General features: G+C 60.5%; 2 protein-coding genes across 6 annotated transcripts; one reads left to right on the top strand and one right to left on the bottom strand.

Moving 5' to 3' along the window:
- Positions 1-943: 943 nt before the first annotated feature.
- On the bottom strand, positions 944-5,670 carry LSM7 (LSM7 homolog, U6 small nuclear RNA and mRNA degradation associated). The gene is made up of 4 exons (XM_019964531.2): positions 5,620-5,670; positions 5,391-5,481; positions 2,528-2,599; positions 944-1,186 (listed from the first exon to the last, which is right to left on the bottom strand). Exons 1-4 carry the CDS (start codon positions 5,623-5,625, stop codon positions 1,044-1,046), a joined length of 312 nt encoding a protein of 103 aa, XP_019820090.1. The 5' UTR covers positions 5,626-5,670; the 3' UTR covers positions 944-1,043.
- Positions 5,671-5,693: 23 nt separating this feature from the next.
- On the top strand, positions 5,694-20,537 carry SPPL2B (signal peptide peptidase like 2B). 5 transcript variants are annotated; one of them, XR_011567574.1, is made up of 16 exons: positions 5,694-5,842; positions 10,117-10,236; positions 11,029-11,211; positions 11,615-11,704; positions 12,141-12,280; positions 12,787-12,929; positions 13,113-13,209; positions 13,618-13,734; positions 14,938-15,019; positions 15,834-15,908; positions 16,044-16,106; positions 16,191-16,290; positions 16,698-16,775; positions 17,979-18,139; positions 18,851-19,252; positions 19,848-20,537. XR_011567574.1 is itself a non-coding variant. In XM_019964528.2 (15 exons), the coding sequence occupies exons 1-15, from the start codon at positions 5,783-5,785 to the stop codon at positions 19,091-19,093; spliced, it is 1,752 nt and encodes a 583-aa protein (XP_019820087.2). In that variant the 5' UTR covers positions 5,694-5,782; the 3' UTR covers positions 19,094-20,537. The 5 variants fall into 5 exon arrangements, 3 of the variants coding, with proteins under 3 accessions (XP_019820087.2, XP_019820088.2, XP_070649269.1); XR_002181090.2 differs by having other exon boundaries at positions 19,827-20,537; XM_019964528.2 differs by having other exon boundaries at positions 18,851-20,537.
- Positions 20,538-21,001: the final 464 nt, after the last annotated feature.

The raw sequence follows: 21,001 nt of genomic DNA, 5'->3' as shown, positions 1-21,001 counted from the left end.
CAGCTTGCCCAGGGCCCCCCCATGCTGGCCAGGGGGCGGGAGGAGGCAGGGCTGCCAGATGGCAGGGAAGTGGGGCAGAGGGAGGAGCATGTGGGATTGGCTAGCGGCCCCACAGCTAATTCCCGGCAGCAGGGGCTAATGCTGCTGGGCCATGGCAGAGCTCAGATCTCTAAGATAAGCCAGCTGTTCTCCCTTTATTTGTTGGCGACGACGGAGAACAGGTAGCGAGGGAGTCATCCAGCCTGGTCTCCTTCTGTAGCCACTTCCAGTGTGTCCCCAGGTGTTGGGGGAGGGATCCCAGTTTAAACTTTCTGCCAGGACAACTCATGCCTACTCCTGGCCTCCCCCATCCACCCTCATCAGTGCTCCAGAGTGACAAATGAGAGACGAGCCTGCTGTCAGCAGGGATGGGCCCATGGGGGCAGGGTCCTAACAAGGACACTGGGTTTATGGAACGAGGCCAGGAGAAAGCCGTGCTCCTGAGGACAGGGACTGGGGACGTTCATGATGATGGCCTGGGGTCACCGGCTGAGGGGCAGGGTGGGCTTGTCCTCTGAGACGAGCGGGGAAGAGGTTCAGATCACCTCTGGGGTTGTGGGCCAGGTGGATAGCAGGCTCCATCTAGTCTGTCCTTTGTGGGGACATGGCTGTGCTAGGACATGACAAAGTGGACCGGGCTCTGCAGGACCCCTTGGGCCAGAGCATAGAGGCACTGAAAGGACAGGAGCTGCCGCTGAGAAGGTTGGCTGGGATGTCCACAGAGGCGGTGACCCCTGGGGGGGTCTCTGCAGAGGCATGACCCATTCACCGCCGGCACTATGCATGCTTAGTCACCACCAAGTCCCCAGCCAGGGCTCAAGCTCTGCCAAATGAACCAAATCCCCAGGTCCGGGTTTTGCCAGAACACCAAAGCTGAAAGGAAGGTTCCAGGGCTCCTGGACACTTGAGGTTTGCAATTTTATTAAGAAAACAAAAATGTAAGTTATACAAAAAACAGTTCCATTCGGACGGGTGGCCAAGTCAGAGGAGCAGTGGCCTGGCTGCTAGGCATCCTGCTGCTGGATGAAGGGGTTGGGGATGGCCTCCATGCCATCCTGCGGGCAGATGAGCACCACCGAAGTGCCCCTGCACACCACCAGGCCCAGCTGCCGCGTGTCCTCTGTGAGCTTGTACTGGTCATCGGGGTCTGTGGGAGAAGAGGGGTGGCAGTGAGGCGGTGTGGGAAGATGCCCGGAGATGTGCCTGGGTGGGAAGAAGTGGGGTGTGCGGGCTGGGGGGAGGGAAGGCAGGCCAAGCTCCCACCCCCCACCTCTGCTTCCCCCAGCCTGTTGGCAGCTTCTTTGGAGATGGATGGAGAGGCTTAGGAAGAGCTCTGGAAACAGCCCTGTGCAGCCTACCCTCCTTCCACAATGAGAACACAGCCCCGGGGAGATGGACCGAGTGCTCAGAGGGGCGGTGGGGAGAAGAAAAACCCATCTGCAGGATCTGGGCGTTCCTGGAGGGCCACCATTCACCCCCGCACCAACGGGCTGTTCCCAGTGGGGGGAAGTGACAGCACACGGAGGAGATCTTACTCTCAGAGATTACTGCATGATGGGAGAGGCTGAGTTGGGGTGCAACTCCCCACCCCCAGACCCTGCAGGACAACAGCTGTCTGAGCCTGCCCGTTCCCTCCTGGAGCTGCAGGGATGGGTCTGGCTGGCTCTGGGCCTGGGGCTGTTCTGGGGTGAGGAGAGGGCAAAAAGTCGCTGGACCAGCAAGCCAGGACCCCATGTAAGTGCATGGCACACACCAGCTCATGTGGTTCTCCCAGCAGCCCCACAGGGTGAGGCTGTCCTTTTCCAGAATGTCATCTGCCTGAGGACGCTGGGCCAGGACCCCAGCAGCAGGACTCTGGGTAAACCCCGAGGGAAGACAGAAAACGAGGGTGGGCAAGAGGCCCTACAGGGTTGCTCCTCCCATAAAGAGGGCCTCTGCCTGGTGGCCTTTGACACTTGCGTGTGGCCGCATTTACTCTGCACCAGAGTAACATGTACTTCAACATCGACAGTCCCTGGAGGAGCGAGACCCCCTTCTCTCCTGACCTGGGGGCTCCATCATGCTGCACTCAGGCTGAGCTGGCGGGTCTGGGGACTTGTGGAGACAGGGATGGGAAGGGAAGGGGAGGGGACCCTTTGTCAGCAGCAGGAGTTGACAGACAGAGACAGCAGGAGAGAGGGGGTAGGATGAGCCCCCTGGAAGCCAGCTTTATCGCGGCGGATGCAGCACCTTTCTAGCCCCACCAGGCAGACTTAACTCCAGCAAGTGCTCAGGGTCGGTGATGAGTGAATCCGGAAAACACTCCACTCTTGAGGTCCCGAGATGACAGTGTACTGAGCCCCACCAGGACAGTGGCAGAGCAATCACACCTGTCAGCCGTCTGACCCACCAGGTGCCATGCTCACGGTGGCTCAGCACGTGGGTGGCGGCCCAGGAACAGTAAGAAAGGCCTGGCAAGGACGCTTCCAAGCCCCGCAGCTGCACTCACCTCGCATGTACTCGATGGTGCCGTCCAGCACGAGGTTGAGCAGCGGGTCGAACCCTTTCAGGATTCCACTGGCTTGTCGGAATCACCAAGCAGAGAAGAGAGATGGACAAGCATAAGATCAATGGTCATTCTGGACAAAGTGCGAGCCGCACGAGGGTGTCAGCACATGAAATTGGGGTGCCCTCACTGGTGAGGGGCCACCCCCCAGCCAGATGCAGGTGTGGCAGCAGCCTCTCCAGGGACAGGACAGATGCAGGACCAAAGGGGGAGCAACGGAAGGGCTCCTGGGAGATGAGCAGTGACAGCTGACCCCGCACCATGGCCGCCGCAACAGTCGGCAAATCTGCCTGCGCCTGTTTTGTAAACAGTTTAACTGGCACCCGGCCGCGCTCATTTGTTAAATGTCGCTGTGGTGGCTCAGCTGCTGCAATGGTGGAGTTGAGGAGTTGCAACAGAGACCGTCTGGCCAGCACAGCTGAAAATGTTCCGTCTGGTCTTCTGCAGAACAAGTCTGCCAGCCCCGCCTGAGTGCAAGGCCCTGGCTCTGCTTCCTCTACTGTTTACAGCCCTCCTCAAGCCTGTGATGGCGCTCACCAAGTGGGGTGATGGACAGTGACAAATCCAGTAATACATCTGGGCACTTGGCCCCGGGCAAGGTAGTAAGCCCACACCTGTGGGTCCTCCCTTCTTATATGGGAGAGGTGCTGCAGCAGGTGGGTGGGATTCTCAGATGAATCCAGCATTCCCCCACCCCCCCTCTGGTGTGGGATGGAACCCTCGATCAGACATTGGTCTGGTCAGGCTGTAAAAGAGGGCGTTGTGGATGTGATCAAGGTCCATGAGTCAGTCCACCCTCAGTGAATCTAAAGGGAGGCTATGCTGGGTGGGCCTGACCTGACAGGTGAGCCATTAAAAGGATGGGCCCTTTCTGAAAAGAGAAGTTGAAAAAATGAGATTTTCCTGCTAGCCTTGAAGGACTTAACTGCCATGCTGTAGACAGTGTCCGTGGCAGGGGCGGTGGGCACCCTCTAGGAGCCCAGAGGATCCCTGCCCAACACCTGCCAGAAAACGGGGAGCCCGGGCCTGAGATGACGGGCTCCCAGAGACACTCCCTCACTGCAACCTCGTCAGAGACCTGAGCCCGAGGCATCCAGAGTCTGGAACCACAGGTGCTGTGAGATAAAAACGGGTTGTTGAAGCATAGAAAATGAACAGAAGGGACTTCCCTGGTGGTCCAAGTGGCTAAGAATCCATTCTGCAGTGCAGCAAATGTGGGTTCCATCCTTGGTCAGGGAACTAAGACCTTACACCGCATGGAGCAACTAAGCCATATGGCATAATTAGAGAGACCTGGCCTGGAATTTGAGACCTTATGCAGCTAAATTAAAAAAAACACACACAAGCGCCTTGAGCCCCATCTCCTTGTACATCCCAGAACCGGCAAGGTGCCAGTGTTTGTTCAGATTCAGAGCCTCACTGGGCTGGGTACCTAGACGGGCAGGCACTGTGTTTTTAGCCACTCTGATGCTACCCAGGCGTCCACATCTCAGAGGAGGAGGGGTCTGAATCACCATCTTACGAACAAAGAAACTGAAGATCAGAGGAAGCTGAATAAGTGAAGCACTGGGTGCTCACTAAGTGTCAGGACCTTGGCTAACGACATTACCCTGTAATTTCATCACTACTGCTGAGGTAAGTGGAGTTAACAGCCTCTGACAAATGAGACAGACTCAGAGATGGTAGCGACTTGGCCAAAGTCCCACAGCCAGTGAGCTGGGGCTCTGCCCTGGACCGCACTCTGCACATAATCCTGCATCATCTTTCCTGCCAGTCTCCTCACCAGATCGCAGAGAGAGATGCAGAGTTAAAGCCTCACAGTAACTGAAAAAACCTGCCAAGCCCTGACAGCTGCTGCTGCTGCTAAGTCGCTTCAGTCGTGTCCAACTCTGTGCGACCCCATAGGTGGCAACCCACCAGGCTCCCCTGTCCCTGGGATTCTCCAGGCAAGACCACTGGAGTGGGTTGCCATTTCCTTCTCCAATGCATGAAAGTGAAGTCGCTCAGTCGTGTCCGACTCTTCGCGACCCCATGGACTGCAGCCCACCAGGCTCCTCTGTCCATGGGATTTTCCAGGCAAGAGTACTGGAGTGGGGTGCCATTGCCTTCTCCGGTGACAGCTGCTACCAGGAGCTTATACCTGACTCGGGATGCAGAGTCAAGCAGAGCTTCCCAAAGCAGCTGAGAGCTGCCTGCCTCACTCAAAAGCAAAAGGCTCATTCTTTACCCTAGAACAGTGGTGAACAAGGAGATGAGGTCTGCTTTCAACAGGTGCCTCAGGTGGCTTCGTGTAAATTGAGTATAGGGCCTGGGTTCTCAACTGGGGCAATTCTGCACCTGCCAGGGAACACTAGGCCATGTCTGGGATGCCTGTGGTCATCAGGACTAGAGGGCTCCTGGAATCGAGTCGGTGGGACCAGAGACGCTGCTCCACACCCTACAGCGCCCAGGACGGCCCCCTACAGAGAACAATGCGGCCTTAATGTCAGCAGTGCCGAAACTGAGAAACCTTGGGGCTGAGGGTGCCCGTGGGGGTCTGGGGCAGCCGCCTGGGTGAGACAAGACACAAAGGAAGCAGAGACCTGAATCCCAGCCCTTGTGGCTGCGGGTGAGGTTTGGGCCCCTCTGCGTGCATCAGTTTCCCCACCTGCAAAAGGGGTGTAACCGTTCCTACACGCCGGCGCCAGCAGCAGGCCGGACGAGTTGTCCGAGCCAAGCGCCTAAAGCGCGGCCCAGGCATCCGTTACCGGTACCGCCTCCCGTTACTCCTCGTGGACCGTGGAGGGGGAGGGCAGCGGGGCCTCACCTTCTCTGCCTCCCTGGAACTTCACTCGGATGGTCTTGTCGATGTACTTGGACAGGTCCAAGATGCTCTCTTTCTTTTTCTTCTCTTTGTCCTGCAGGGGATGCAGAGCGCTGTGAGGCGGGGAGCACGGCCGGAGTCTGCTCAGTCAGCCCCGCCAGCCCCGCCAGCCCGACGAACCCCGCCAACCCGGCGAACCCCGCCAACCCCGCCAGCAGCGCCGCACGCTCACCGCCATCTTGTCGCGCCGCGTCGCTATGCGCAGGCGCCGCCACTGCGCCCTTTGTACCTACCGCTGCGCGCATGCGCGAAAGACGCAGGGCGCCTGCGCGGCGCTCAGCGCCGGGGCGTTGCTGGGAAACATCTGCCGACGCCTGTGGCGGGGACCGGGCGACATGGCGGCGGCGGCGGCGCTGGCGCGGCTCGCAGCGGCCTTCCTTCTCCTCGCGGCCCAGGTGAGGGCGGCGCCGACCCCGCTGGCCTCGCCGGCCGCGGTGCCCCGGCTCCTCACCCCTCCCCGGCCCCGCGCAGAACCCCGCCCTGCCCGGCCTGGGGCCAGCTTAGGGGATCCGCGCCCCCGGTGCCGGAACCCGTGGGCCTGGGGCCCGGCCGTGACCTTGCGGGTCTGTCCCCCGGCCGGTCTCCTTTCCCTCTCTGGACGCCGTTCCCAGCCGTGGTGTCACTGGGTTCCGCCCGGATCTAAAGTTTGAGGTTCTACTACCCCGCTCCCTCCCCGGCCCCTGCTGGTCTTGTCTCGGGGTCTCCAACCGCCTCTGGGACGCCCTTATCTGACTCCGTGGCCTTAGCCGGGGGCTACCGCTCTCTGACCCTGGCATCCCCTTGAAAGCGATACTACCCCTATTCCCCGTGGTTGTAGTCAACTGTCCAGCGTGGCACCCAGTGTCTGGCGGCGTCCAGAAGCAGCCAGGAGCCCAGCCCTGGAGTGGGGTCGAATCGCCGCCCCATCTTTTTCTCCAGTGACCTTGGCAGGGGAGTTCCCGCTTTGAGTTGGTCGTCTGCAAAAGGAGGAGAAGTGTACAGTGCACAGTCAGAGAGAGGATGTAGGGGATCACGGACGCGGGGCATGCTACTTGTTTGTCACTTGACCTCAAGGGTCGCCACTAGGGGACAGACCTGGAGATGGTTGATGTACAGTACCATGAGTGCATTTTTTATTTTCCAAACCCTCCCTCTCTCCCAAATTCCACAACTCTGGAAATGGTGCCACCCTCCCCCAACAGCCCTACAAACTGGGCCATTAACCTTGACCTTTCTGTGCCAGCCCCCCAACCTCTGCTTCAGGCTGTTGGCTTCTCTCCAAGGCCGCTTTTGTCCCCCAAACTCCCAGTTCATTTTCAGCCCTGCAGGAGGGCTCTCTTTCAAAGTGTGTCAGATCTTGTGTCCAAATGAGAGCTTTCTGGTGCCACTGACACATTCAGGAGGACTCTGTGATCCGGCTGACAGGAAACTATCCTTTGCTTCCAGCTTTAACATATTAAAGGCACTTTGCTCACTGGGCTCTGTTTCCCTGAATCCTAACTCCCCCCAACGTTGTGTTTCTGGTCTCAGCTTAGGGGTGTGCCACATTCCAGCAGCTTTCTGGCCCACCCCCTCCCCAGCTGCTTTGCCAGCCCTCTGTACTTCCCCCAGCCCTCTTTGCTCGTTTTCCTCAGCAGTCTGACCCATTGGAAGCAGGGATTTTGAGGTCTCTAAATATTTAGAAAAAGAAAAAAAAAAAGTGGCAAAGCGATAGGTGGGCAAAGGGTCACAAGAACACCACAGAAGGAACAGTGCGGTTGGCCTGGGAATGGTTTTCAGAAGCAAGAGGCAAAGGTAGCGTAGGGGTGTTCTGGGGGATGAGTAGGAGTTTGCTGGGTCAAGAAGGTGTTCCAGGGAGAAAGTTGCAGGTGACGAGGGCAGGGCTGGAGGTGTGAGATCTGGTGATTTTTATTTTTTTAATAGCAGATATTTATTTAATTTTTATTGGAGTATGGTTGATTTGCAGTATTGTGTTAGTTTCAGGTGTACAGCACAGTGAATCGGTTATATATATATCTACCCCTTTTTAGATTATTTTCCATATAGGCCATTACACAGTACTGAGTAGAGTTCCCTGTGCTATACAGTAGGTTCTTGTTGTTGTTTAGTCATTAAGTCGTGTCCAACTCTTTTATGATCCCGTGGACTGCAGTCTACCAGGTTCCCTGTTCTTGGGGTTTCCCAGGCAAGAATACTGGAGTGGGTTGCCATTTCTTTCTCCAGGGAATCTTCTCAACCCAGGGTTCGAACTTGAGTCTTCTGTATTGGCAGGTGGGTCCTTTACCACTGAGCCACCTGGGACATACAGTAGGTCCTTGGTAGTTATCTATTTTATACATAATGGTGTGTGTATGTCAGTCTCGTTCTCCTCCTCACCTCCTGAGAGCTGATGATTTATCTGGAGATGGTGAGGGTCCACTATAGTGGCCCATAGGACGCTCCAGTGGTTACACCTGAGGAAGGTGGAGGCCTGTCAGGCACTCTGGCGGGCGGGGCTGTGGGGGGAGCAGCAGTGGAGCAGCTCCAGCATGGGATAAAGGGCAGGCGGGGCATGCGGCCTCCTTGGGCTGGGCTCCAGGGGAGTGGACTGCGCTGGTCGGAGCAGGGTGCTGAGGTGTTTGGATTTTATTCCCAGCTGGTTGAGGGTTTTGAACTTTACCCTGAGTGTGGGCAACCAAGGAGAGTGTGGGAGTGAGTGAGGAGGGCACCTGGGCCAGCTCTTTCTAGGACAGACCCCTGGGCATGGTTCTTCATGGCGCCCAAGGGTATGGCCAGCTCTCCATGGGGCCAGAGGATGCCTGCTCACGACCGTGAGCTCACTCCCAATCATTCTGTGATTGGACGAGATTGGACACCCCCACACCATTGGTACAAGTTGTGTATACAATGGCCAACATGGGGTCTGTTACTCAGCAGATCTGAACGTGTGGGTGCCTTCTCTGCCCCTCACCTGCCCATGTATCCCTCCACCATCCCCCCACCTGTCCCCACCCCTCACCTCCCCTCCTCACCCCTCCTGCATCTTCCCCTTCACCCCTCCCCTGCCCCACATTGCTCCACCTAAACATCTCTTTCTAAGCTTCCCAGGTCCTGATTACCCCACCCTCTCCTAGAACTCACCAAGTGTTACATAGACTGCTCCCCATCTGGATCCCTTAGCTTCTAAGCACCCTGGCATGGATGCTGTCAGTGTCATCTTGAAGCATAATTTCCCTAAAGTTCCTGAACCTGCTTTGTGGTTGTAGTGCATTGGGAGGTGGCCTGTTCTTAGTGGCTTTTCTCATTCTCCAAACTGGAATGGGCAGTGCCGGAATGGGGGGAAGGAGGGGCACTGAGAGCTCTGGGCCCTTTGGAAGACCTGCTCCCAGTCCTGTACCTCCCCCGGGAGGAGACCGTATCCACAGCAAGACTGTGCTCTCTGGGCTTTGCCACAGCCCAGGCTGATATCTTAAGGGAAAGCCAGCTGTGCACATTGTGGTGGGGTGGGGTGGGGGGTGGGGAGGGGCAGGCTGGGACGTGTGCTCTTGTGCTTCTAAGTGACCTTTTTAAATTAAAAAGAAATGCTTCTAGCCATTCCTGTGTTATACAGGCAACTCAGGGCTCATAGACCAGGGGTCAGCAGACGTTTTCTAAAAGCTTTTTGGGTCGCATGGCCTCTGCTACAACTCCCTGGCTCTGCAGAAAGCAGCATAGGCTCTGCATTCAGGAACCAGGCAGCCATGTTCCAGTAAAACTTTACTGACAAATACAGAAGGTGGGCCGGATTCAGCCTGGGGGGTTGAGGGACCACAGACTCCCTGCAGTGGCCCAAGGTGGGGGCGTGGCAGGGGCTCTGAGTGTGGCACGGTGGTGGGGAGAACCTGGAAGCCAGGGCTCCTAGTCCTGCCTCAGGTAGAGGGAACAGGGTTGGCTGGGCAGGGGCAGGTGCAGGTGCAGGACGACGCTGACCTTCCCTCCCTCAAGCGCTGGTGGCAGCGCCTGCATACCTGGCTTCTCTGGCGCCCCATGCCCTGTAAACACAGCTTTGCCAAACACTTGACCCAGCAGCCCCAGGTGATACACCAAGACGCAGGGCCAGCTGGGGACCCCAGCCCCTCTCTGCACCACCGCCAGCTGACCCTGGCCTATGTTCACAGAGGACCCGGCCTTCTGAGAGCCAGTCTGTGTCCCAGGCATGCTCTCTGGGCCACAGCCCTTGGGGACCCCTTGCTGAGTCAGAGCCCCCCCGCTCCCCAACTACAACACATTCTGGGGTGGGTGTGGGTCTGTCACCAGCACAAAGGGGCTCCTGCCTGTTGTCTCTGGGGAAGATTCTAGGGGGATACTGAGGGATACAGTCTGTGTCTCGCCTCCGGGTGGTACAGAGAGATGGATCCTGGAACTGCTGTGTGCAGAGCTGGGGTCCTGTTGGGCCCCTCTGGCTCCAAGAAGCCAAGGGGCTGGGGTGGGCCCAGGCCCTGTGTGTGTGTGGCGTGGCTCTACTCCTCCCTTTCAGCCATTGGAGCCACATGGAGGGGCCCTGGCACGGCCACGGTTGGTGTGCAAATCTCCCTGAGGAGGCTTGGCCCTGCCCTCCCTTGTGTCCGCCTGAGCTGAGGGCCCCAGCTGCACTGGCAGAGGGCGGGACCATCCAGAGCTGGGCGGGGCCATAGGCCAGCCCCTGCCTACTCTGACTCCACCCCCTGTCCAGGTGGCCTGTGAGTATGGCATGGTGCATGTGGTGTCTGAGACCGGTGGCCCCAAAGGCAAAGACTACTGCATCCTCTACAACCCGCAGTGGGCCCACCTGCCGCATGACCTCAGCAAAGCGGTGAGTCCAGCGGGTGGCCCTGTGCTGGGGCCCCTCCCCATGGGGCTTTCCACCCAAGGCACCTCTCTCTCCACTCCTGCCCTGGGTCCTGGGGGGGACTCTGGAGGATGGATCCTGGGGAGGGCCCCTGAGGATGGAGGAAGTGCTCTGCTGGGAGTCCGAGGAGGGACGTGGCCCCAGAGGAGCTCCCAGCCTCTCTGGGCCCCGGTTTCCTCGGTTGTAAGTAAAGGATTGGGACACTGCTGTGGGATGTCCCCTGTCCAGGGCATCAGCCACCTCCCATCCCTCCCACCATGCTGGGCTGGGGTGGCTGGCCAGAAATCCTTAGACAAGTGACACAGAGGTCTGCCCATCCCTGTCGTTGGGGCGGCCCAGACATGCTGCTCCCTGGTCCGGCCTGACTCCTCCCAGAGAACACGGATGCCCGGTGCCTGGTTTAGCAGGTGGATCGATTGTCATCACTAAGGCCAGAGCTCCTGCCTGCCCCGTGTGGTGTCTGTGACGGGCTCCAGACGCCCTCATCTGCCTGGTGATTGGGGTCTGTGTGTTGTGTGTCTGTGTGCACACGTGCATGCATGTGTCTGTGTGTGGTGTGGGTGTGGGTTGTGTGTGTGTGCTGGTGCGCATGTGTGTGTTTTGTGCAGTGCGTGTTGTGGGGCTGGCCCCCCCAACCTTGCAGTGAGGCAGTGTGGGGTGGCAGTCACTGGTGGCCTGGGTGCCCCGCGGGGTCTTTGCCACCTGGCTGCCCGGGCCACCATCCCCTCTGCCTCTCTGAAGGCCTCCCTCCCTCAGTCTCTCCTGCAGGTGCGGGACTGGACCAGCTCCGTGCTCTGCTCTCCCGCCGACCTCCCCCCAAAAGGCTTCAGCAACCAGATCCCGCTGGTGGCACGGGGGAACTGCACCTTCTACGAGAAAGTGCGGCTGGCCCAGGGCAGTGGGGCCCGAGGGCTGCTCATCGTCAGCAAGGAGGCGCTGGTGCGGCCCCCAGGCCTCCTGGGCAGCTTGGGACCCTGGGGGCGGGACCGGGTTAGGGTTTGAGGCAGGGGTCTGGGCAGAGGAGACAGGGAGCTTGGTTTTCTGACTGTGGTCTGGAGGGGGTTGTGTCCCACAGCTGTGCTCGGGGTATGACCAGGCCTGGGAAGGATCTCTGAGGGGGTGGGTGGTGTGGGCCATGAGCCAGCCTCTTCCTCCCCGAGACTGACTGGTGCCCCCAGCTCAGCCCTGGGAGGGAGGGGCTGAACCCACAGGCTTGCCCTCCTGGCCCTGAGGACCCCGACACACATGCAGGACCCTCCCGCCGGCTCCGAGGGCAGGCCGGCTGTCGGTGGCTCGTGCCCCACCCAGGGGTAGTCATCCTCTCCTGCCCCTGGCCCCACAGGTCCCCCCGGGAGGCAACAAGACGCAATATGAGGAGATCGGCATTCCCGTGGCCCTGCTCAGCTACCGAGACATGCTGGACATTTTCCAGGTAGGGCCGCCCACTTGCCCCCCACTATCTGCAGCTGGGCCAGGGCCCAGGGAGATGGGCCCACAGTGCCGTGAACCTCAGGAGAGGAGACCCCAACCCTGCCCACATGCCAGAGACCTTAAGTGCCAGCCCCCCTCATGCCTTCCTGGCCTGACCTGGGCTGACCAAAGGCTTGGTCGGCTTTGATGTGGGGAGTCGGGTCCAGAGCAGGTGAGCATCAGCACACGAATGAGGTGGGAACAGTCAGGGTCCCACTCTAGGTTCCCCGTCTCCCCACCGAGGGACCCATTGTCAACCTCCTGGCTGCTTCACATACACCTGGTTAGCTTGTCCCAGCAGGGCCCACTTCTCTGGGGTCAGACGTGTTGGGCGAGGGCATGGGGTGGGGCGAGGTGGGGTCTCCCCAGCCTTAGCTCCGTTGTGCTCTCTGAGGCAGACTTTTGGCCAGGCAGTGCGGGCAGCGCTGCACGCCCCCAAGGAGCCCATGCTGGACTACAACATGGTCATCATCTTCCTCATGGCCGTGGGCACCGTCGCGCTCGGGGGCTATTGGGCTGGGAGCCGGGATGTCAGGAAGTAAGTGCCCTGTGTGTGTGGGTGGGTGCTAGCCAGGCAGCCTAGACACTGGGCAGGGGACCGCAAGAGGGGCCTCTTTAGAAAGGCAGCATGAAACCCAGGAGAGCTGCTGAGAGGCCCCTGGGGTTCTGGCCTGGCCGGGCAGGGGCGTCCCCTGGAAAGCAGCAGCCCAGGGCAGCCTGTGGGACAGTTGGGGCGGGGCCGGGGCGGGGCCGGGGCGGGGCCGGGGCCAGGGCCAGGGTGGCCCTATGGGACCCACAGCCTTCCTCCCAGAGCACCGCCACAGCCTGGCCCAGGTGCCAGAGCCCACCTCCAGTAGTCCTCCCTGTGAGGACCAGAGCTCCCGTCGACTTCCCGTGAGGTCCTGGGGGCAGGGTCCTCCGTCGGGGGACCCTCATACACATGGTGGGCCTGGACGGGGGCCAGGTACGCTGCCTCTCCCCGTGCCTGCAGCCCCAGAAGCAGTGCCAGCCGCAGGGCGCCCCTTGACCGGCCCGTCTTTCCAGGAGATACATGAAGCACAAGCGGGATGATGGGCCCGAGAAGCAGGAGGACGAGGCTGTGGATGTGACGCCGGTCATGATTTGCGTTTTCGTGGTCATGTGCTGCTCCATGCTAGTGCTGCTCTACTTCTTCTATGACCAGCTTGGTGGGTCCCCTGCCTCAGCCCCCAGGGCGGTGTGTGGGGGGTGGAGGCTGTGGTCCCTGCCTTCAAGGAGTGCCTCAGGCGGGGCCGCCCCTCCCTTCCCTTGGTGCGCCCCCCTGCCAGGGGAGTGAGGTGCAGAGCCCCCCTCAGCCCCTCACTGCTGCCCGCCCTGCAACTCCCCCCTAGTCTATGTCATCATTGGCATCTTCTGCCTGGCCTCCTCCACCGGCCTCTACAGCTGCTTGTCCCCGCTCGTGCAGAGGCTGCCGTTCTGCAAGTGCAGGTGAGCCCCCCGGGGCGGCCCGCACTGGCTCTACTCGCAGCGGTCCCGCTCTGCCACCTCTCGGCCTCTCCCCTCCCCGTCCTGCCTCTGAGGCGCCATAGCTTCCGTGAGGCTGAGGGCCCTCTCCAGAGCCCTCGGTTAGTCTGGCGCAGTGCATGCATATGGCAGGTGCCCCCTCAGGGCTGGCTGGGGGCTCCTGGGGAAGTGGGGATGGCTCTGAGCCGGCCTTCCTCCCCCCACATCCCATTCAGGGTCAGGCCCGCTGGGATCCGGGTAGGGGTGGGGGGCACCAGGTAGGGCAACAGGGGGATGGATGGGAGGCTTTGGGACGGGAGTTGAGCTGAGCCCACGGTGCTGGGCAGCTGGCACCGTGAAGGTCAGAGTCCTGATGCCCCTGCCTGCCTGCAGGGTCCCTGACAACAGCCTGCCCTATTTCCACAAGCGCCCTCAGGTCCGCACACTGCTCCTGGCGCTGCTGTGTGCGACCGTCAGCGTGGTGTGGGGCATCTTCCGGAATGAGGACCAGTAAGTGCAGTGCTGCCGCCCCAGGGGGGAGGTGGGGCAGCAGGGTGCTGTCCTCGGGTGCTCTGACCTCCCTCGCCTCCCCGAGCTGTCTGACCCGGGCACTTGGATCCGGGCCAGCTCCCAGTTATGAAAAGCCCTGCTGTCAGTGCTCTGGACGCAGTGACTGCATGCTGTCCAGGTGCCGACCAGGCTCAACGGATGGCTGCCCAGCTCTAGCTGCCTCCTGGCCTGTCTGGTGCCCTGGGGTCTGCAATTGCAATCTGGGCGGAAGATGCCACTGGCATTGCTGCCCGGGCGTGGAGCCATGGGCTCAGCGGCAGCCTGGATGTGGCCTGGTGCCACCGGGCCCACTGCTCTGCCTCTGCAAACACTCGTGTCCCCTGGGCAGCCTCCCACCAGAGGCAGCCACTGCCGGTCCCCATGTCCCCACCCCCGCTGTCACCGACACCATCTGGCACTTTCTCTGAGCTTCTCTGGGGCTGTTAAACACTCTTGGCTGTGCTGCCGTTTGGAGCCACAACAGATTTAACTGGCAGAAGGAAAACGTGAAAATATTTGGAGTTCTCTGTACACAAAAAGAATATGAGCTCTCAAGATTAAGTCCCAGCCAGAAGGCCCACTCCCCCACTTGAAATTAGAACAGGGTCTGGTTTCTACCATGTCTGGGCACCCACGCGGGGCACCGTTCCCACCAGTGCCCTGGCCTGGAGACTGACCCTGTGCTCAGATGAAGCTCTGAGGAGTAGGGGCAGGGAGGATGGAGCAGGTGGTGGGGGCCAATTTCCAGCAGGGGAGCCCCAGTACTGGAGCTTCATCAGAGCATCAACTTGCAAATTTGGAAGTGGCCCTGCGTCCTGGGGCTCCAGACTGTGTCCTCAGAACCCCAAGCCTCTATTTCCCAAGAGAGTGTATGTGGCACCTGGCTGGGAAGGTGGGGTGTGTGTGTGCGAGTTTTCTTTTTCTAAATCATTTAAAAGATATTTTTGAAAAGTTTGAATCTGTAGTTGCAGAGCTCTCCTCTCCTCACCCCCTGCCCCATCCTGTGCCCCAGGAGTGAAGGCCACTGTTGCAGAGGGATGGGGCCATGGCACTTGGGGGAGGCTGGGCACCGGTGGCTTGGACCAGGTGGCTGGGGAAGGGGGGGCTGACCGGTGGAGGCTCTCAGGAGACCCTGCCGGAGGATGAGGTTGTGCTGCATTCCAGGTGGGCTTGGATCCTCCAGGACGCACTGGGCATCGCCTTCTGCCTCTATACCTTGAAGACCATCCGCCTCCCCACGTTCAAGGTGAGGGTCCCCCAGGGTTTGGGGAGCTCTGGATGAGGGCTGGAGCCTCCTGTGTCTGCCTGCTGCCCTCCTGCCACGTGGCCTTGCCCAGGGTCTTCTGCTCTGAGCCCAGCCCCTTGTGGGTGGTATGGTTTTTGCTTTTCTGTCCCTCTGGCCACCTTGGGCTTGAGGATTAGCACAGAGTTGCCTCCCGGCATGGCTGCTGCACTGGTGAAGGCTGGGCCAAGGGGATCCTCCCTGGTGATGTTGCAGTGTTGGTGAGGTGAATAGAGGAGAACCAGATGAAACCCACAGGCAGGAGGATGGGGCTCTGCCTGGAGCACCAGGCTGGCACTGTGACCCCAGCTAAGGCCCGACCCCGCAGCGGGAACCTAGAGACACACAGGGAAACGCAAAGATGGTGCTCAAACTTGGGGCTGGCCAGTCATGGCCGTGTGTCTCCATCAGGAACTCAGAAGCGAAGGGGATTCCCTGTTGGTCCGGAGCTTAGGACTTGGTTCTCTTACTGTATACAGCTGGGGTTCCATCCTTGGCTGGGGAACTAGAAATTCCATAAACTGAACAATGCTGCCAAAATGAAGAGAAGCCCAGATCTTGGCTCTCCCTGAGCCTCTGCTGCCCATGCTCTGATGTTCTCATCAAGGTGGCAAGATGTTCCTTTCTACAGGGAAAGTCCGAGCCTTGGGCGGGGTTGCTGATGCATCCTGGAGGGTCTGTGCGTCAGCACCCTGAGTGGGGGTGGGGGTGGGGCAGAGCTGGCGGAGGTCCCCAGGTGGAGGGCAGCCCTCCAGACGCCTGGTCCAAACGTCCGTAGGCCTGCACACTGCTGCTGCTGGTGCTGTTCATCTACGACGTCTTCTTCGTGTTCATCACGCCCTTCCTGACCAAGGTGGGCCCTGCCGCAGCCCACGACCCGCCCTTGCCTGCCCGTACCCCATGGCCCTGCCCCAGCCTGCCCACGCCCTGCCCCTTGGTCCAGCTGCTGCATTCAGCCTCTCCTGACGCAGCGCCCCCCTTCTCTTAGAGCGGGAACAGCATTATGGTGGAGGTGGCGACCGGGCCTTCGGACTCAGCCACCCACGAGAAGGTAGGAGTATCCTGCGGCGAGGTGCTGAGTGTGCAGGGAGCAAGCAGGGCTGGCGGGTACTGGAGACACTGCCCCTCTCTGCAGCTGCCCATGGTGCTGAAGGTACCCAGACTGAACGCCTCACCGCTGGCCCTGTGTGACCGCCCCTTTTCCCTCCTGGGCTTCGGGGACATCCTGGTCCCAGGTACTGGGGCTGGGCTTGGGTGGCCTGGGGGTCCCTGGGGGTGCTGGACCAGAGGGGCTGGTGGGTCAGTGAGCAGAGGTGGAGCTTGGCCGGATGGGCCAGGACGGCAGGGAGGTGACTCCATGGAGGCATGGTCCCAGTTGCACAGACCTGCCCGGCTCTCCAGCTGCTCTGTCCCCAAGGTCCCTCCGCCTCAGGTGGCTCCTCAGCAGGTGGCCGCTGAGCTGGGGTTTGCACTGGTCTGAGGCCTCAGTCACCTGCCAGGAGTCCAGGGCGGCACCAGGCCAGCTCTCTCCTGAGCTGGGGAGGAACGCTTGGTGCCCCATCCCTCCATGGGAGCACTGTTGCCCAGCTGGGGCACGGCCAGGCCGCTGCCCACAGCTTCCGCCCACGGCCTGTCTCTGCAGGGCTGCTCGTGGCCTACTGCCACCGCTTCGACATCCAGGTGCAGTCCTCCAGGGTCTACTTCGTGGCCTGCACCATCGGTAAGCCCACCGTCTGGTCTTCCCCCTGTGTCACAGCCTCCTCACTGTACACTGTGGTTGCTGTTTCTCTTTTCTTTTTGGTCTTTATCTTTGTCTTTTTCCTTTTGTCTTCAGTTTGTTTTCGTTTCCAAATTCATTGACACCGACAGGATGCTTCCTCATTTTCTGTCAAGGCTGGTGGTTTCTAAGATGGTCCAAACCACTTCTCTTGTCCCACTGGGTCAGCTCTTCAGGATGAGTGGGGGTGCAGAGGGCACAGGCCCTGCCGCAGCCACCAGTGGGCCAGGCAGACGAAGGCTGGCCTTCCTGGCTGGCGTACCTTTGAGCCACTGCTGTCCGCCCTCCCCTGGGTTCCTGAGGTTGGGACCTGTCCTCCATGCCGGCCCCCAGGGTCACAGTCCCCGGGATCAGCCTGTCCACATGCACCCACAAGGTCCTCCCCTTTGAACCACAGTGTGTCAGATTGTCCTGTAGTTCCTGTCACTGAGATCCCTAGTTTGTGTGGATGGATTGCTTCAGGATACATGGAGAGTCCACATTCGATCATCTGGACTCTCCCAGCATAATCCAATTGCTCAGTAACGTGGAGGTGAGGGGCAGGGCAAGCGGCCTGGAGTGGAGGCCTGTGCTGGAGATGGGGCTCTTGGCCTGGAAGAGATGGTCCAGTGAGTCATCTTTCTTGTAACTCTTGAGCAGTTGCAAGGTCAGTACAGCGGTCAGTACAGCGCCGCACCCTCTGCTGGGCTCAGGCCGACCCTTGCTAGCCTCTCATCGCATTTGCCTGTTGTATGTCCATCTTCGCGCGATCCCTGCATGGCTGCATTCACACAGCCCTAAAAAGCACCCTGTTTATTCTGGATGACGGTGCCAAGTGTAGGTGTCATCTGACCCTTCAGGGCTTTCACGTGCTCACTCAGGAAAGATTTCATTTTCTAGTTCTGTACCTGTGTTACTTTGGTTCAGATTATTCTTCTGGTTAGAGGTTTATAAAACCGAGATATCGGGACACTTATGCAGCTCCTTCTCAGCCATCCCAAGGATTCCAGGCCCTCCCATGACCGCCCCCCCAGTCTGGGGGCTGACCCCTGAGTGGGCTCTTGCCTGCCCCAGCAGGGCGGTGGGGTGTCCTGGAAGGTGGGGAGGATTGACTCCCGGTGCGTCAGTCACCATGGGGTGACACGCTGCCCATCTCTGTCCCTGCAGCCTACGGCATCGGGCTCCTGGTGACGTTCATGGCACTGGCCCTCATGCAGCGTGGCCAACCCGCCCTCCTCTACCTCGTGCCCTGCACGCTGGTCACCAGCTGCGCCCTGGCGCTCTGGCGCAGGGAGCTGGGCGTGTTCTGGACGGGCAGCGGCTTTGCGGTGAATACCAGTTTGCTATGACTGTCTGCGAGCAGTAATAGCCTAATAAGCCCTAACTAGAGTTAAAGTTGAGTAAGACCTCCTAGTGTTCCATCTGAACCCCGCAGTGCCTGGTCCCGGTGCTCTGTTTCCTCCCCTCCTGCCACCGCCGGAGGTCGGGTGTCGCTGGGAAGTGGGTTTCTACTTGGGCTTCTCGCTGCTTTGGGGTGGGTGAGGCGCAGGCTGGGCCCTGTTCTTGTCTAAAACCATAGAGAAGTGGGACCGAGGCCGCGCCCTGTGCAGGACGGGTCGACTGACCGTTTGTAGTCTTGGAACTCAGGGATGGATTGCTGGCCCCTTGGAAAACCCCCTGCATCCCCGGGGCCTGCCTGTCTCCGGGGCCTCCAGTTCCCACTTCAGTCTGCCTACAAGTGGACCCTCCCCCAGGCTCTCCGGAAGGCCTCTGGGGCTCAGTGCCCATCATCTTCAGAGCTCTCACTCCCTAGGGCCTTGCCCGGTCCAGAGCTGGTGGGTGGGTTCTGGAAGGTTCCCGAGGGAGAACAAGCCAGAGCAGTCAGGTCGCGGCCTCCCGGGGTCCCTGTGGTGGTGGTGGTGGTGGTGGTGGTGCAGGTCCCAGCGCAGCCCCTTTCCCGGTCTGAGCCCACCCTCGGGGGCTCCCCTGCCCTCCCGTCCACCCCGCGGCCCCGCCAACCCCCGGCCTCTCCTTCGCAGAAGGACCTACCTCAGTCGCCCTGGGCGCATGCCCCCACCGACGGCCCGCAGCAGCCGCATGCGGACCCAGATGCCGCCCCTGCCCCCGTCCCAGGCCGGCAAACTCCTGGCGAAGACGCGGTCCCAACCCCTCCGCCGGCAGAGCAGACTCCAGAACAGTCTGCGCCGGAGGAGAAGCTCGGGGCAGACGCGCCCCCCCAGGAACCCGAACGCCTCGCGGCTCCACCCGGCCCCTCGGCCTAGGGGAGGGCGCAGATTCGGCGCCGCGCTCCGGACTGGACTCGCGCGGCCCCCAACTTGGTGCTCTGGTCTGGCCGATGCGCACGTCCTCCTCCAGCCCGCCGGCCGCACCCCGGCCCCCAGCCCTGCTCCGAGCTCGTGTGGCCGCGAAGCCCCCAGCCGGTAGAGGCCAGCGCCGCGCGCGGTCCGCTTCCTGCGCGGTGGTGTCCTGGGGAGGGCAGAGCGGCACCTCCGCCGGTGGCCTCGGACACGCCCAGTTTGGTGCTTACCCTGCTGCTGCTTCCCCGGGGGCGGGGGCGGGGGCGGGAGAGGGAGTGGTTCTGGTCCGCAGGGCCCCCGGGGCTTGGACTGGGGTTGTCACCGGTTCGGTGGGGTTGGGGCCCCGCGGTGAGCGCCCAGCGCCTGTGCTCCAGCTCCTCCATATTTTAATAAATGGCCACGACTTTTTGAGATCTTGGTGGTGTCGCCTCTTCGGGTGCGAGCCCCTCGGACTGCTCCTCCGAAGCAGGGGGGTGGCTGGCGCCAGGCCGGTGGCCCCATTTTGCCTTTTCGCTTAGAGGAACTCGGCCCCCACCCTCGCCGCGGTCACCTGCACGCTCAGCACCCCATCAGTGCACGCACCTGGGCCTCCAGCTACCGCGGGCGGGCGGAGAGCTTCCGGAATGTGGGAGGGCGGCGGGGGGGGGGGGGGGGGGGGGGGCGGCTCTGGAACTGGCTTACGTCTTCTACCTCACAGACAGGGTTCTCTGAACCTCAGGACGGAGATGCTGCCGCCCCCACGTCGGGCTGGCCAGGGAGCCACCGCCCGGACAGGCACTGGGGGCTGTGACCGCCAGGGCCCCGGCCTATCCTCCACGTCCATGACGAGAGGCGAGGCCCAGATCCTTCGACCCCACACCGGCTCCGCGTCCCTCCCGTCCCGCCGCTCTGCTGCAGACCGGCGGGGGCCAAACCATGATCCATTCCAAACGATACCAGCGCCAGACTCAAGTCTCAGCCACGCCTCCGAGGAAGAAACCATGTTTGTTTCTGAAAACAAAACAAAAAAAACCCAGAAGACGTCTTCCACCTGTTTCTGTGTTTCCTAATAAGAACAGGTGACCCCGCGGTTGGGTGAGGGTGGTGCAGCTGGACCTGCCCCGCCCCACCCCACGGGAGCCCCTGGCCTTGGAGGCGGGACGGGGAGGCAGCCACGGGGCAGGAGAGGAGGGGAGGGAGGGTCCGAGCGGACCCCGTCCTTCCCCGGAGGACCACGCCTTCCTGTAAGCCATTTTGTACGTCGTCAATGTTTGAACGCGGATGGAATTTCTCTTTTTCTTTTTTTGTTTCTGAAGTTTGACAAATGTCAAGGAATTCAAAGCGGGATATTAGTTCCTGAAGTTTCCGTTTGCAGTTTCTGCCTTGCTTCTGTTTGAATCTTGTAATTAAACACAGCTTTTGATATTTATGTCCGGGCCTTTGACTTTTCTGTGGCTCAGTGGGTTGGGAATAAATGGGCGGGGTTGGGGTAGGGAAGCTGTGAGAGGAAGCCTGTGGTGTGCCGGGCCCAGGAGACCTTGGTCCTGCAGTAATTCCTGTGTGGAGGGACACGTCCTGAGCAAACCCGTAACCTACGTGGGTAGTGCCACGCAAGCCAGGTTTCAGCTTTGCCGCTGGACAGCCACTTGTTCTGATGAGCGGGGGCCCTCATGTGGGGAGGGGCGTGTAGTATGCTCTGTTGCCTGCGATTGATGCTGTCAGCTTGTCTGTGCTGATCTAAGAAGCAGGGACGGAATCACCCATGGCAGGAACCTCAGACTGTCGGTAAAGAACCAGGTGGTCATTGTTGGAGCTTTTTAGAGCCACATGGTCACTGTCACGACCGGCAAAGTCATCAACCCAGCGATGTAACCAGAAACATCAGACAACAGT

Source organism: Bos indicus, chromosome 7 (assembly GCF_029378745.1).
Source record: "Bos indicus isolate NIAB-ARS_2022 breed Sahiwal x Tharparkar chromosome 7, NIAB-ARS_B.indTharparkar_mat_pri_1.0, whole genome shotgun sequence".
Taxonomy (NCBI): Eukaryota; Metazoa; Chordata; class Mammalia; order Artiodactyla; family Bovidae; genus Bos; species Bos indicus.
This window is presented reverse-complemented; position numbering and strand designations above follow the sequence as displayed.

Bases quoted from the DNA above. Each gene is read 5' to 3' on its own strand.
- LSM7 (XM_019964531.2), bottom strand. The intron at 2,600-5,390 runs GTGAGGCCCCGC...GATTCCGACAAG, and splicing joins GTTCCAGGGAGGCAGAGAAG to CCAGTGGAATCCTGAAAGGG. The intron at 1,187-2,527 runs GTGAGTGCAGCT...CTTCTCCCACAG, and splicing joins CACCATCGAGTACATGCGAG to ACCCCGATGACCAGTACAAG.
- SPPL2B (XM_019964528.2), top strand. From the start codon at position 5,783: ATGGCGGCGGCGGCGGCGCTGGCGCGGCTCGCAGCGGCCTTCCTTCTC. The intron at 5,843-10,116 runs GTGAGGGCGGCG...CCCCCTGTCCAG, and splicing joins TCCTTCTCCTCGCGGCCCAG to GTGGCCTGTGAGTATGGCAT. The intron at 16,776-17,978 runs GTAAGCCCACCG...CTGTCCCTGCAG, and splicing joins CTTCGTGGCCTGCACCATCG to CCTACGGCATCGGGCTCCTG.